This window comes from Melanaphis sacchari, unplaced genomic scaffold (assembly GCF_002803265.2).
Source record: "Melanaphis sacchari strain LSU unplaced genomic scaffold, SCAv2.0 Contig51_pilon_pilon, whole genome shotgun sequence".
NCBI lineage: Eukaryota > Metazoa > Arthropoda > Insecta > Hemiptera > Aphididae > Melanaphis > Melanaphis sacchari.
The window spans coordinates 306,166-318,608 of NW_020271353.1; the positions used below are offsets into that span (position 1 = coordinate 306,166).

The window sequence follows — 12,443 nt, forward strand, 5'->3', positions numbered from 1 at the left end:
ATTCCATAGAACGATAATTGCGTTGGGATATCACATATCTATTGATAATCCACCATCCCGCATTAAAACGGTACGACTGCCCAACGAACCATTTATGCAATCTAACGGTTACAAACCAGCACCACTAGATTTATCTGCAATAAATTTGTCAGGAAAAATGGAAGAATTAATTGATCAACTAGCTGAGAATACACATAATTTATGGGCAAAAGAAAGAATACAACAAGGATGGACCTATGGTTTAAATGAAGTAAAGTTTTAAAATTATATTTAAATATAGAACTTTCCACCATAAAATAAATTAACGCAAATTATAAGCGTGTTATTTTGGTAACATGTTACATACAATCAATAAGTGTAACGATTCTATTTGATGATTTAATAGTAAAAAAAATTTAAAAATAATTAATAAATATTTAAAATAAGTTAATATTTTGAACTGATTACTGATTTATAAATATTTTGTTTTTAATTTTTTAAACATAAATCTCGACAAGTAAGTTTACAATTTACCATAACATATGTATTCATTTTTATAACAGTGTATTTTAAAATAACATATTCATATTATATTTTGTTTTATTTATATTTATCAATTATTATATATATGTGTTTGTGTCTTGTAACAATATTTTTTTTAAACACAAAATGTTTAGGAATTACAAATGTTGCGCAGTCCTCATTTAGTACCATACAGTAAAGTAGACGACGCTATTAAAAAAGCAAATAGGTAAATTAAATTCTAATTATTTTTTAAGAAGAAACAATAACGTAGTATTAAATATTTTAATTTCTTTTATAGAGATACAGCAAGTGAAACAGTCCGTACGTTATTAGTATATGGTTACAATTTAGACCCCCCGACTGGAGAAACAAATGAAGGTACATACCAATATTTATTTATTATAATACGATTATATATAATTAACTTTAAATTTTAAAATGTTTACAAATATTATTATTTTTTTATTTATTGTGTTATTTACAGCGACACTCTTAACAGACGAAAACACTAATAGATACTTGACGTTCAGAACCTATCGCGCTGAAAAAACATATGCTGTTTCAAGTGGAAAATGGTTAGTGAACATTTGTTATTCAAATTTACAATATTTAGTTGATTGTTATATTTTTCAAAGGTATTTCGAGTTTGAGATATTGACAAATGGGCCTATGCGAGTCGGATGGGCTAGATTTACATGTTCTCCGGGTTATCAAATCGGCAGTGACGAAAATTCTTGGGCATTTGATGGTTATAACGTGTGTATTTAAAAAAATAATATAAATATAAACGAAAATAATTTTTAAATAAATGGTATTTAAAGGAAGAAAAAATTTATATGGGGACAGCCGAATCATTTGGAAGACAGTGGCAAGTTGGAGATGTTGTTGGAGTATTTTTAGATCTAATGGACCATACAATAAGTTTTTCATTGAATGGAGAATTACTAATGGATACATTGGGAGGAGAAACTACGTTTTCTGAAGTCCAAGGAGAAGGATTTGTACCTGCATTTACGTTGGGGCTAGGACAAAAAGCAAAATTAACTTTTGGTCAAGACGTAAACTCTTTGAAATACTTTACAACTTGTGGACTTCAAGAAGGATATGAACCATTTTGTGTGTATGTACCAAACAAAATACTTATGATTTTTAAACTAGGAAAATCGATAATTTTTATTATTTTAGAAACATGAAGAGACCCGTAACATATTGGTATACTAAGGACCAACCAATATTTGAAAACACTGATGACTTTTCATCTGTGATTGATGTCACAAGAATTCCAGCTGGTTCAGATACACCACCATGTTTAAAAATAAGTCATAATACATTTGAAACAATGGAAAAAGCCAATTGGGAATTTTTACGATTATCTTTACCTGTCATATGTCTACCAAGTTTTATAGAGTTTGTATTTTTTATGTAATGATTACTTAAATTTTAGAGTTATTTACAAGAACTATTTTATATTGTGTTTAATGCAACAATATTTATTTTTTTGGAAAAAACTCCAAGGTCCATTAAAATTATTGTTTTTATTTTATAAAATGTCATATATTATTGATAATAATGAAAAGATCAAAACCTTATAGATGTTGTTATATCGTTGACCACTGAAACATTGCGACTGCTTTTTTATGTAATAACTTTTATGATCAAAAACTTTTCTAAATATAAATAGGTTAAATTGAATTATGTGCACTCAACGGTAACAAAAATAACAGTATTAAGTTATAAAAAATAATGTTACCTTATTATATTATTTTTTATGTAAACTTTATATTTGTATTTAGTGAACAAGAAAAACAAAGGAGATGGCAAGAAATAAGAATTAGGCAGCACAGGTTATTGTCACAATCTGAGCATGCTACCCCTGCTCATATTGAACAAATAATGAAATCAGGATTTTCAATGAGTGATATAAAAGGTTTGCAATATAAATATTAACACAAAACGGTTCTTTGATGAAGTTTGTAATACATTTTCTATTTAAAGGTCTTCATCGAGGTTATTCGGATGATCCGGTAGAAAACGACGAAATTATGCCAAATACTACGCCTTTACCACCAAGAGGAAAAAATCAACCACCACCACCTAGACCACCACGAAAAGGGTCATTATCTAGGCACGATGACTTAACAATTGAAAATGGTATTTATATTCTTAGTTCATATTGTTAATATACAAAATGTGTTAAATTATTATTTATTTAAAATCTAATGACTAATATAGATGGGAAGTTGAATCGCTCATCTAGTGAATTGAATTTTAACATATATAATCATAAAAATGGTAATGGTCAGGATATAAACAAAGATGATAAGAAAAAAAGAGGACGTTCTCCATTTCGGTAAAAATTTAATTATAGTTGATTATTATTAATCAATTAGACTTTTACCTAATTAAACTAATACTGTTTTTATAATGTTTATTATTTCAAGATTTTTTTCGAGAAAAAAAGAAGGGCCTTCAGATAATCCTAAAAGAGCGAAAACACCAGATCCAGCTAGAAATGTGGATAGATCACGTATTGCTGCTCACAGACCTAATACATTAAATGAAAGAGTAACCCCTCAAATAAGAGTTTCACAAGTAAAAGTTGATATTTTTTAATTAATATGTATTTATAAAAGTAATGTATTAAAATTCATTATTTTAAAGATGGACTTGAAATTGGTTCCACCAGCTATTCCTGATAGACCGGGAGGTCCAAAAGCAATGTCATTTACACCTTCGTCAGCAGGGATTGAATTTGTGGGAAATGAAATATTTGATTTAGAATGTTTAAAATTAATAAACGAGTATTACTATGGCGTAAGAATATTTCCCGGCCAAGATCCTACACATGTTTACGTAGGATGGGTTACTACTCAATATCACCTCCATAGTAAAGATTTCAGTCAAAATCATGTCCGAAAAAGTACTGTAACAATTGTTGATGAACACAATAGAATTTTGGAAAGGTAATTTTTATTTAAAATCATCATATTCAAATAAACACGTTGATTGTTCCATATAGTATTGATCGCCAAAGCTGTTACATGGTTCGATCTGATGAATTATATAATGAAGTAACAAATGATTCGTCTGGAAAGGGAGCATCTCAAGGAATGGCTATAGGTTGTTTTATTGATATAGCTACCGGAGTGATGTCATTTACATGTGAAGGAAAAGAAACTAGTTTTAAATTTAAAGTAAAATCAATTTTAAATAATAATTTAAGTAAATTTTATTTTTAAAATATGTATAACGTCTTAGATGGAACCAGATATTAAATTATTCCCCGCAATATTTGTGGAAGCTAGTAGTAAAGAGATATTACAAATTGAATTGGGTAGAACTTCAACCACACTTCCTTTATCTGCAGCTGTTTTACAAAATTCGGAACGTCATGTTCTTCCTCAGGTATTTTAAGTTTTTAAACAAGTATAATTTACATAGTATAATATATAACATCCATGTATATTTAGTTAATATTTTAACTAAATAATATATATATATATATATATATTTTAGTTTCCACCAAGATTAAAAGTTCAATGTTTAAGACCACATCAGTGGGCTAGAGTTCCAAATGATTCTTTACATATTCATACTCTGAAATTATCTGACATTAGAGGATGGAGTATACTTTGTGAAGACCCAGTGTCGATGATTGCATTACACATTCCTGAAGAAGATCGATGTATAGATATTTTAGAGTTGATTGAAATGGAGAAATTACTATCGTAAGCTATTAATAATTCATGTTATAAATACAATTTAATATTTTGTAATAAAAAATTCAAACGAATTTTATAGTTTCCATGCTCACACATTGACTTTGTATGCGGCTGTGTGCTACCAAGCTAACTACCGAGCTGCTCACATATTATGTACTCATGTAAATCAAAAACAATTGTTATATGCTATATGTTCAGAATATATGTCTGGTCCATTGCGTCAAGGATTTTATGATCTCTTAATAGCTTTACATTTAGAGTCCCATGCTACAACAATGTAATTACTTTTATATTAATAATTTAAATATTAATAGTCAACTATAAACATTCATTTTTTTTAGGGAGGTTTGCAAAAATGAATACATTATACCTTTGGGACACGAACTAACTGCGTTGTACGATGATCCACAAATGGGTCATAGTTTACGGTCGTTACAAACCGAATCAGTTCGACCTCAAATGAAAATGACTGAAATTTCGTATGTGAAAACAAAACTTAATTACGATTTATTATTTTTATAATTGTATTTTAAATTATTAAATTCATTTTTAGAGATGTTATTGACAATGTTCGAAACTTATACAGTCCTTATTTCCCATTACAAGTAGTCAGAGAATATGTAATGGCAGCCCTAGAAGAAGCCGTGTTAGTTAATCAGGTTCATAATAGAGATCCTATAGGTGGATCTAATGAAAATTTGTTTTTGTAAGTTCAAAAAAATGGTTTAACAATTTAAATGTACTAAATATTTATTATATATTTCATTAGACCGCTATTAAAATTAGTGGATCGTCTTTTACTTGTCGGTATGTTACGTGACGAGGATGTAGAAAAATTATTGATAATGATTAATCCTGAAACTTGGGATCCCGAATTTCAAAAAGGTAGCATGCTTGAAAAAACTATAGTAGGATTCTACAATATTTTTCTGTTATTGTTGTTTTAGATGGTCCTGATGAACATAGAAAAGGTTTATTACACATGAAAATGGCCGAGGGCGCAAAACTTCAAATGTGTTACTTGCTACATCATTTATGTGATATTCAACTCAGGCATAGGGTTGAATCGATAATCTCTTTTAGTTTTCAATTTGTCAATGATATACAGATAGTAAGAAAACGATTTATTTAATAGTTGAAAATATGATTTTAAAATAATTATTTGTTGAATTTATTATTAAGGATCAATTAAGAAGATATAATGAAATAAAACAATCAGATTTACCATCTGCTGTCGCTGCAAAAAAAACTAGAGAGTTCCGATGTCCACCTCGAGAACAAGTATTAATACACAATTTAATTTTTAGCTTAAGCTATATTATTCTGAACTCGGTTAAAATTGAAAATATAATTATCGTACTTTCTTATTAAAACGTATATTAACTTATTGTCCATCTGACATATAAGAAAAGTTACAATAATATTATGTTAATTTATGATTATATCATAAATCAAATCGTTTATTATTGGTTTCTATTTTTTTTATCAAAAACCACCCAAAACTTTTCAAATAAATATTATATTTCATTGGGGTTGACTTATAAAAGTAATTTTAATTTCAGTAAAATAATTTTATACTTAGGCAAGTTGTGAGTTTGTTTATTAAATCGAATAAGCAAAAATCGCCTAATTTATGGTTACACTAAGTTAATAAAATAAAAATTATGCAGTATATATAACATTAAGTTAATTTTTTTTCGTTTCAGATGAACGCAATATTAGGCTTTAAAAATTTGGATAATGATGATAAAGAAAATTGTTTGATTGGTGATGATCTTCGTGAAAGAATGAACGAGTTTAATGAGAGACTTATGAAGCAAATATCTTTAGTAGCTCTCCAAGAATCAGAAGATGACGTAATTTTACTAATAATTTAAAATACTCTATTTTTATTATAAAATTTTATTTTATACGAAAATTTATTAATTTTTGTCTTATTATTTATGATCAAATTTCTTTTAGTGATTAAAAATAGAGTATTATTATTTATTACTATTTACTTAATGATCACTATTTAATACTTATATAAAAATATTTACAAAAATTATTTAATTATTGTAGAAATCAGATTTGAACAATATAAGTAAAGAAGGTAAAATAAAACAGTTTTATAACTTTATAAACGCAGTAAAAGATGAAGCAAATGAAAATGGTCTTAGTGAACATGAAAAAAAAATACCAGAAGGTTAGTTAAATCAAATATATATTTATTAAAGGAAAAAATAATTGAATACAAACTAACATTATATCTAATAAGACATGTATTAGACTTATAGATCAATTAAATAAAAATCTTTAAAATATTTGAAACGATTCATAATTTTTCGTAAAATATTCTATAGATATTTTAATTTTGTACTTGTTTAGGACTTTTTTTAGGATAAGTTAGAATATTATAATTATATATTAATATTTTTTTAGATATTAATACATTCTATCAATTTTTTAATTTTATAATGCATATTATTTTTACAATTATTTTAATAAAAATATTATTCATAAAATAACTGTTATTCTTAACTTGACATGTAAATAAGCCGTGGGTTTTACACAACGTATTTTTTATTATTAAAATAATTAATTTTCTGTTAAGCTCAATGGTCAATGTTTATAAATTTTTATTAAAATTGAAATAGAAATAGAATTTTTTTCTTTTTAACTTTAATATTGATTATTATTTTGCTACTTGTTTTATTACTTATTACTTAATATTAAAATATATGTAAGTAAATGTTTTCAATTTAATCCTATCAATTTTTAATATCTATCAAATCAATTTATTATTAATGCAATAAAACAATAAAAATATTTTCAGAAATATTTAGAAAAGTTTTAATAACCACTATTGTATCATGGGCTGAAGAAACACAAATCGAAACACCAAAATTAGTTAGAGAAATGTTCAGGTACGAGTTATTATTACCTGTTTATTAAAATACACGTGTCATACAATGCATTACATCATTATTATATCACGAAACTTATGCAATGTTCTAAGCTATAACATTTATTTATAATATTTTTTTTAGTTTATTGGTTAGACAGTATGATAGTGTAGGAGAGTTGATTCGTGCATTAGAGAAAACATATGTTATTAATTTTAAAACAAAAGAAGATGTTGCTCAAATGTTGGTTGGACTTAGTCAAATTCGTTCTTTGTTACCAGTACAAATGTCACAAGAAGAAGAAGAATTGATGCGAGAACGATTATGGTATGTGTTAATATTTTATGAAATGTATTTTTTTTCAAACCAATCACTATCATCTGGAAAATAAATAGGCTTAATTTTAAGATATTTTTCTGTTTACATTTAACGATTCAAATAATCATTAAGTAGAAATCACACCCGAGTATGTTATCTTTGTTTTGTTACATATTCAACATAGTAAATTAACGTTCAGTAATTCTAATTCTGTGTTGTTCTGAGTTCAATTTAATACAAGAGTGAATTGGCCTAAAATAAAAAATTAAAATTAAAAAATTATCTATGTTCTATCCTTAGTTTTTACGATAATATATTTAATAGAATTATGAACAATTTTAAATTTTAATATTTTAAATACTCTTAGATTGGTTAAAAATTAAAACACCGTAAAAAACCACTAGTGAATACTGAATACACATTATATGTTGCCCTTTAAGTTTGACAATAGGTTTGCTAACAATATAAAATTTTAACTACTGGATGTAAGTTTTGGTATTTTATGCGTTAGTAAAATAGAGACAATATTATGCGACTTCAATGTTTTCTTAAAAACATTTTTCTTTAATCTTATGCAGAAAAGATTACAATTTTATTTTTTTTTTTTTTTAATTAAATATGGATTATATCATAAGAACCACAAAATCTTTAATCAAAGTCACTTACTAACATTATGATGATAATAATTATTCATCATTAAAGATCAACTGACTTTTTTTAAAGCTAAAACTTAATTTATGTTTGTATTTTTTATAAGTATTTCAATTAATTAGTTACTTTTTACTATACCTAATACCTACGCTAAAACTACTTTAACCTTACCTTTAATCACACTTAACCTCGTTTACAGCGTTATTTTTTATAGTAGGTAGTTATACTTAAAATAGTTAATATTAATCCAAGCATAGTTGTAATAATAATAGTAAAATAATATTATTATTAGTATTTGACATATTAAATTATTGACGTATATACTTTTTAGGAAACTGGTAAATAACCACACATTTTTCCAACATCCTGATTTAATAAGAGTTCTTCGTATGCACGAAAATGTTATGGCTGTCATGATGAATACACTGGGAAGAAGAGCTCAAGCCCAATCACAACCAGGTGGAACTACTGTAACAGGACAAGATGGAGAAATCGTTCCGAAAGAAAAGGTAATATTATAATATAATACACATATCGTGTATGATCATAGTTATTATGTTATTTCAGCAAGATAACTTATCATATTCAAACTAAAAATGTGTTTTAATATATTATGTGCAACAGGATACATCCCATGAAATGGTCGTAGCTTGTTGCCGGTTCTTATGTTACTTTTGCCGTACATCCAGGCAAAATCAAAAAGCCATGTTTGATCATTTTTCATTTTTATTAGAAAATAGTAACATATTACTTTCTAGACCGTCATTAAGAGGAAGTACCCCGCTTGATGTTGCTTATTCATCACTCATGGAAAATACTGAACTTGCTTTAGCGTTGAGGTATTTACGAATAAAATTATTATAATCTTAGGCGTAACGTGAGGGAGGGGTAAATAGGGTACATAGATCAAGTTTTTCAAAAACAAAAAAAATGAAACATAGGTATATACAAAAAAATTAAGTGGTAGTGAAAATATTTTATTTTATATAATTACTAACGAATTACTTATATTTTAATTAATAACTGTACACGTCTAGGTTTTTCTAAATTCTTCAATTTAATTTTCAATAAATTTGTAAACTTCAATAGATTTTCTTTAAGTAGCCTACATTATTTTTAAGCCGTCAAAAAAAAATTATTTATTATTTCTATTGTCATATAATTTGAAAAATAATGTTTACGTATTTGGAAATCAGCGTATATTATGCACTCCTTAAAAAATATACTAACTGCGCCTATGATTATAATTTATAATATACATATTGAAAAGGCCCGAGAGAAAAAAAAATCCAATAATTTGATGAAATATCTTTTTGTGACAAGAAAAATATAATGTGCTATATTTTGATACAACAACCAGATATATCATTATTTTTTCATAGGTTTAAAACGTAACCTGTATAATAGTTAAATTATCTATGACAAAAATAAGAAAATGGGTTTGATTTATTTTTCATCATTTTAAAAATTGATTGAAAAAGATTTTGCACGAGAATTTAACACAATGACTTTCAGCTTAAAATCTTAACTAACTAAAAGCAGTAATTGTTTGAAAAAAATATTTAATTCTTTTCAAAATTAATTAAATTTAAAACTTCTTAATACTCATTTAAGATGGTAAGTATAACTAGGTACTTATTATGCTTTATTTAATTTCATTTAATTTCTGCAATTTATAATTTTTTGTTTTAAGAAAATAAACTCTTAGTATGTTGTATATTTACTAAATTAATAATAAAACTGAGCATATACAATTTATTTTTTTAATTTATTAGATTATCCAATTTTCCACTTAAAAAACATTTTTTTGGATCATAAAATGTTTTGTAATACTTTATTCATGTTGTTATTACATTTTTTTCTACTAAATGAATAAATTATTTTAATAAAATTATAGAAATTACTTATCAATTAGTATTTATAGTAATGCTGTCATTAGAATATCTTAATATTTTAATAAGACTATACTACACTGACATATTTATTTACTTCTCTCTATTCATATTTTTACTAAACCTGATTATGTCACTCAAAACTATATAAGTGTACAATAATGATTTATTTAAGCCCATTAATTTAAATTGTTATACTTCTGATATTTATAAAAATTAACTTTAAAAAAATTATTATTAATTATCTGAAATCATTCATTAAATTTTAAAATTTGAACGAAATAATAGTTTAGTTTACAGTTAAAGTTATTAAATCAGTAAATATTTTAAAACAATTATTAAATTAATTGTAAATAAATGTGAGCATTCACTAAAAATTAAAATTTATAAAAGTTCTATTTAAAAAAATAGTTAGAAAAAAATGTCGACGAGGATAAAAAATTTACTAAATTTTTCAATGTTTTAATTAAACGGTAGAAAAAACAATTTTCTATACAAACTTTCTTACTAATTAATTTCATGTTATATTTAGTTAATTATTATTTATGAACTAATTTGAGCTATTTTTAACTTTTATTTTTAAATTTTATTTCTAGGGAACATTATTTGGAAAAAATCGCGATATATTTGTCTCGGTGTGGTTTACAATCTAACTCTGAATTAATTGAGAAGGGATATCCCGATTTAGGCTGGGATCCCGTAGAAGGAGAAAGATATTTAGACTTTTTACGATTCTGCGTTTGGGTTAACGGTTTGTTATGATAAATTGTCTTTAATTTACAGCTTAATATTTTGGAATATCATTTCTTAACAGGTGAAAGTGTAGAGGAAAATGCAAATTTAGTTATTCGGCTGCTTATTCGCAGGCCTGAGTGTTTGGGTCCTGCATTAAGAGGAGAAGGAGAAGGACTTTTGCGTGCCATAATTGATGCGAATAAAGTACCATACTTTTTTGTATAAGGTTATTAAGCTACATAATTATATTTTACAAACAATTTTAGATGTCCGAGAGAATAGCAGAACGGAGAAAGTTTTTAGAAGAATCGGGGAACCAAGAAAATATTCAACTAGATCATCCACTTCCGGAATCCGAGGACGATGAAGATTATATTGATACAGGAGCTGCCATTTTAAACTTTTACTGCACTCTTGTTGACTTACTAGGACGATGTGCGCCGGATAGTTCAGTAATTGCACTGGTAAGATAAACTAACTTGCTTTTCTCTTTTGTAGTAGTAGTAAAGGCAAAAATAAAACAGATGAAATTGTGTATAATTTTAGAGGAAATAATCAAGACATCTGATAAAGATGGAGGATGATGTTATGTGCGAGGTTAATTGGTTCAAATATCTACTTGAAATCGGTGGTATAAAAAAGTGATAGTTTTGAGGATGACGTCAGAAATAGATTTATTTATGAATAAATTAAATGAAGAAGAATGTCAAATATTTTGAGTGACAGAAGAATGCCATTGACATTAAAGTTCGATTTTGTAAAACAGTTGTTTAGCTTAACATTATGTATGGATCGAATAAATGAATAAACTAAGGAGAATAGATTAAGATCAAAGTAGATATGGATAAACAGAATATAGAATATAACTTGTATGAAAAAAAGAAAGATGGAAGAAGGAGAGCAGCTTTATATGAACGAGGTTGGTCAACCACATACAATTAAGAAAGAAGGACAAAGAAAAAGAAGAAGAGTATAGCAATACTATACAATACTATAATTATACTTATATTTATTTATTTTTATTTTCTTATTTTATGATAACAATAATAATAATAATAATATAAACACTAGTTGTTCTATGAATATTAATAATTTGTAGGTAATAAGCTACAAATAAGCTTTAATTTATTAAATTATATTTTTTAAAGGGGAAAAATGAATCTTTACGTGCAAGAGCCATTCTTCGATCATTGGTACCACTTGAAGATCTACACGGTGTTCTTAGTCTTAGATTTACATTACAGAATCCAGCTGCTGGTCAAGATCGACCAAAGAGTGATATGCCATCAGGGTTAATACCAGGACACAAACAAAGTGTTGTTCTCTTTTTAGAACGGGTATATGGCATTGAAATGCAAGAGTTATTTTTCACGTTACTCGAAGAAGCATTTTTGCCAGATCTACGTACAGCGACAATGCTTGATAGAGTATTTATTTAACAAATTAAATCGAAATTATATTAATTTTTTTTTCTTAATTGGTGTTTTATTTTTTAGAATGACGGACTTGAATCAGACATGGCATTGGCAATGAATAGATATATTGGAAATTCAGTATTACCATTACTTATTGGCCATTCGAAATTCTATAGCGAATCCGATAATTATGCTAATTTGTTAGATGCAACGTTACATACTGTGTACAGATTATCTAAAAATAGAATGTTAACAAAAGGACAGCGAGAAGCTGTTTCAGACTTTTTAGTTGCATTAACTAGGTAATTCAAAGAAAAAATA

General features: G+C 26.3%; 1 protein-coding gene across 1 annotated transcript in view; it reads left to right on the top strand.

The window, feature by feature from the left end:
• LOC112599468 (ryanodine receptor) overlaps nucleotides 1-12,443 on the top strand; it is a 55,490-nt gene that overhangs the window by 15,260 nt on the left and 27,787 nt on the right. The window contains exons 19-50 of the mRNA XM_025346386.1: nucleotides 10-250; nucleotides 657-730; nucleotides 803-882; nucleotides 989-1,079; nucleotides 1,140-1,260; nucleotides 1,326-1,624; nucleotides 1,690-1,911; nucleotides 2,298-2,431; nucleotides 2,500-2,655; nucleotides 2,737-2,854; nucleotides 2,946-3,096; nucleotides 3,166-3,467; nucleotides 3,524-3,698; nucleotides 3,763-3,909; nucleotides 4,021-4,232; nucleotides 4,306-4,503; nucleotides 4,568-4,705; nucleotides 4,780-4,932; nucleotides 4,996-5,111; nucleotides 5,174-5,337; nucleotides 5,409-5,507; nucleotides 5,933-6,082; nucleotides 6,288-6,411; nucleotides 7,042-7,132; nucleotides 7,256-7,438; nucleotides 8,412-8,589; nucleotides 8,705-8,919; nucleotides 10,569-10,723; nucleotides 10,787-10,911; nucleotides 10,974-11,171; nucleotides 11,856-12,134; nucleotides 12,204-12,424. Coding sequence (XP_025202171.1) covers nucleotides 10-250; nucleotides 657-730; nucleotides 803-882; nucleotides 989-1,079; nucleotides 1,140-1,260; nucleotides 1,326-1,624; nucleotides 1,690-1,911; nucleotides 2,298-2,431; nucleotides 2,500-2,655; nucleotides 2,737-2,854; nucleotides 2,946-3,096; nucleotides 3,166-3,467; nucleotides 3,524-3,698; nucleotides 3,763-3,909; nucleotides 4,021-4,232; nucleotides 4,306-4,503; nucleotides 4,568-4,705; nucleotides 4,780-4,932; nucleotides 4,996-5,111; nucleotides 5,174-5,337; nucleotides 5,409-5,507; nucleotides 5,933-6,082; nucleotides 6,288-6,411; nucleotides 7,042-7,132; nucleotides 7,256-7,438; nucleotides 8,412-8,589; nucleotides 8,705-8,919; nucleotides 10,569-10,723; nucleotides 10,787-10,911; nucleotides 10,974-11,171; nucleotides 11,856-12,134; nucleotides 12,204-12,424 — 5,310 coding nt within the window. The remainder of the gene's footprint in view (nucleotides 1-9; nucleotides 251-656; nucleotides 731-802; nucleotides 883-988; nucleotides 1,080-1,139; nucleotides 1,261-1,325; nucleotides 1,625-1,689; nucleotides 1,912-2,297; nucleotides 2,432-2,499; nucleotides 2,656-2,736; nucleotides 2,855-2,945; nucleotides 3,097-3,165; nucleotides 3,468-3,523; nucleotides 3,699-3,762; nucleotides 3,910-4,020; nucleotides 4,233-4,305; nucleotides 4,504-4,567; nucleotides 4,706-4,779; nucleotides 4,933-4,995; nucleotides 5,112-5,173; nucleotides 5,338-5,408; nucleotides 5,508-5,932; nucleotides 6,083-6,287; nucleotides 6,412-7,041; nucleotides 7,133-7,255; nucleotides 7,439-8,411; nucleotides 8,590-8,704; nucleotides 8,920-10,568; nucleotides 10,724-10,786; nucleotides 10,912-10,973; nucleotides 11,172-11,855; nucleotides 12,135-12,203; nucleotides 12,425-12,443) is intronic.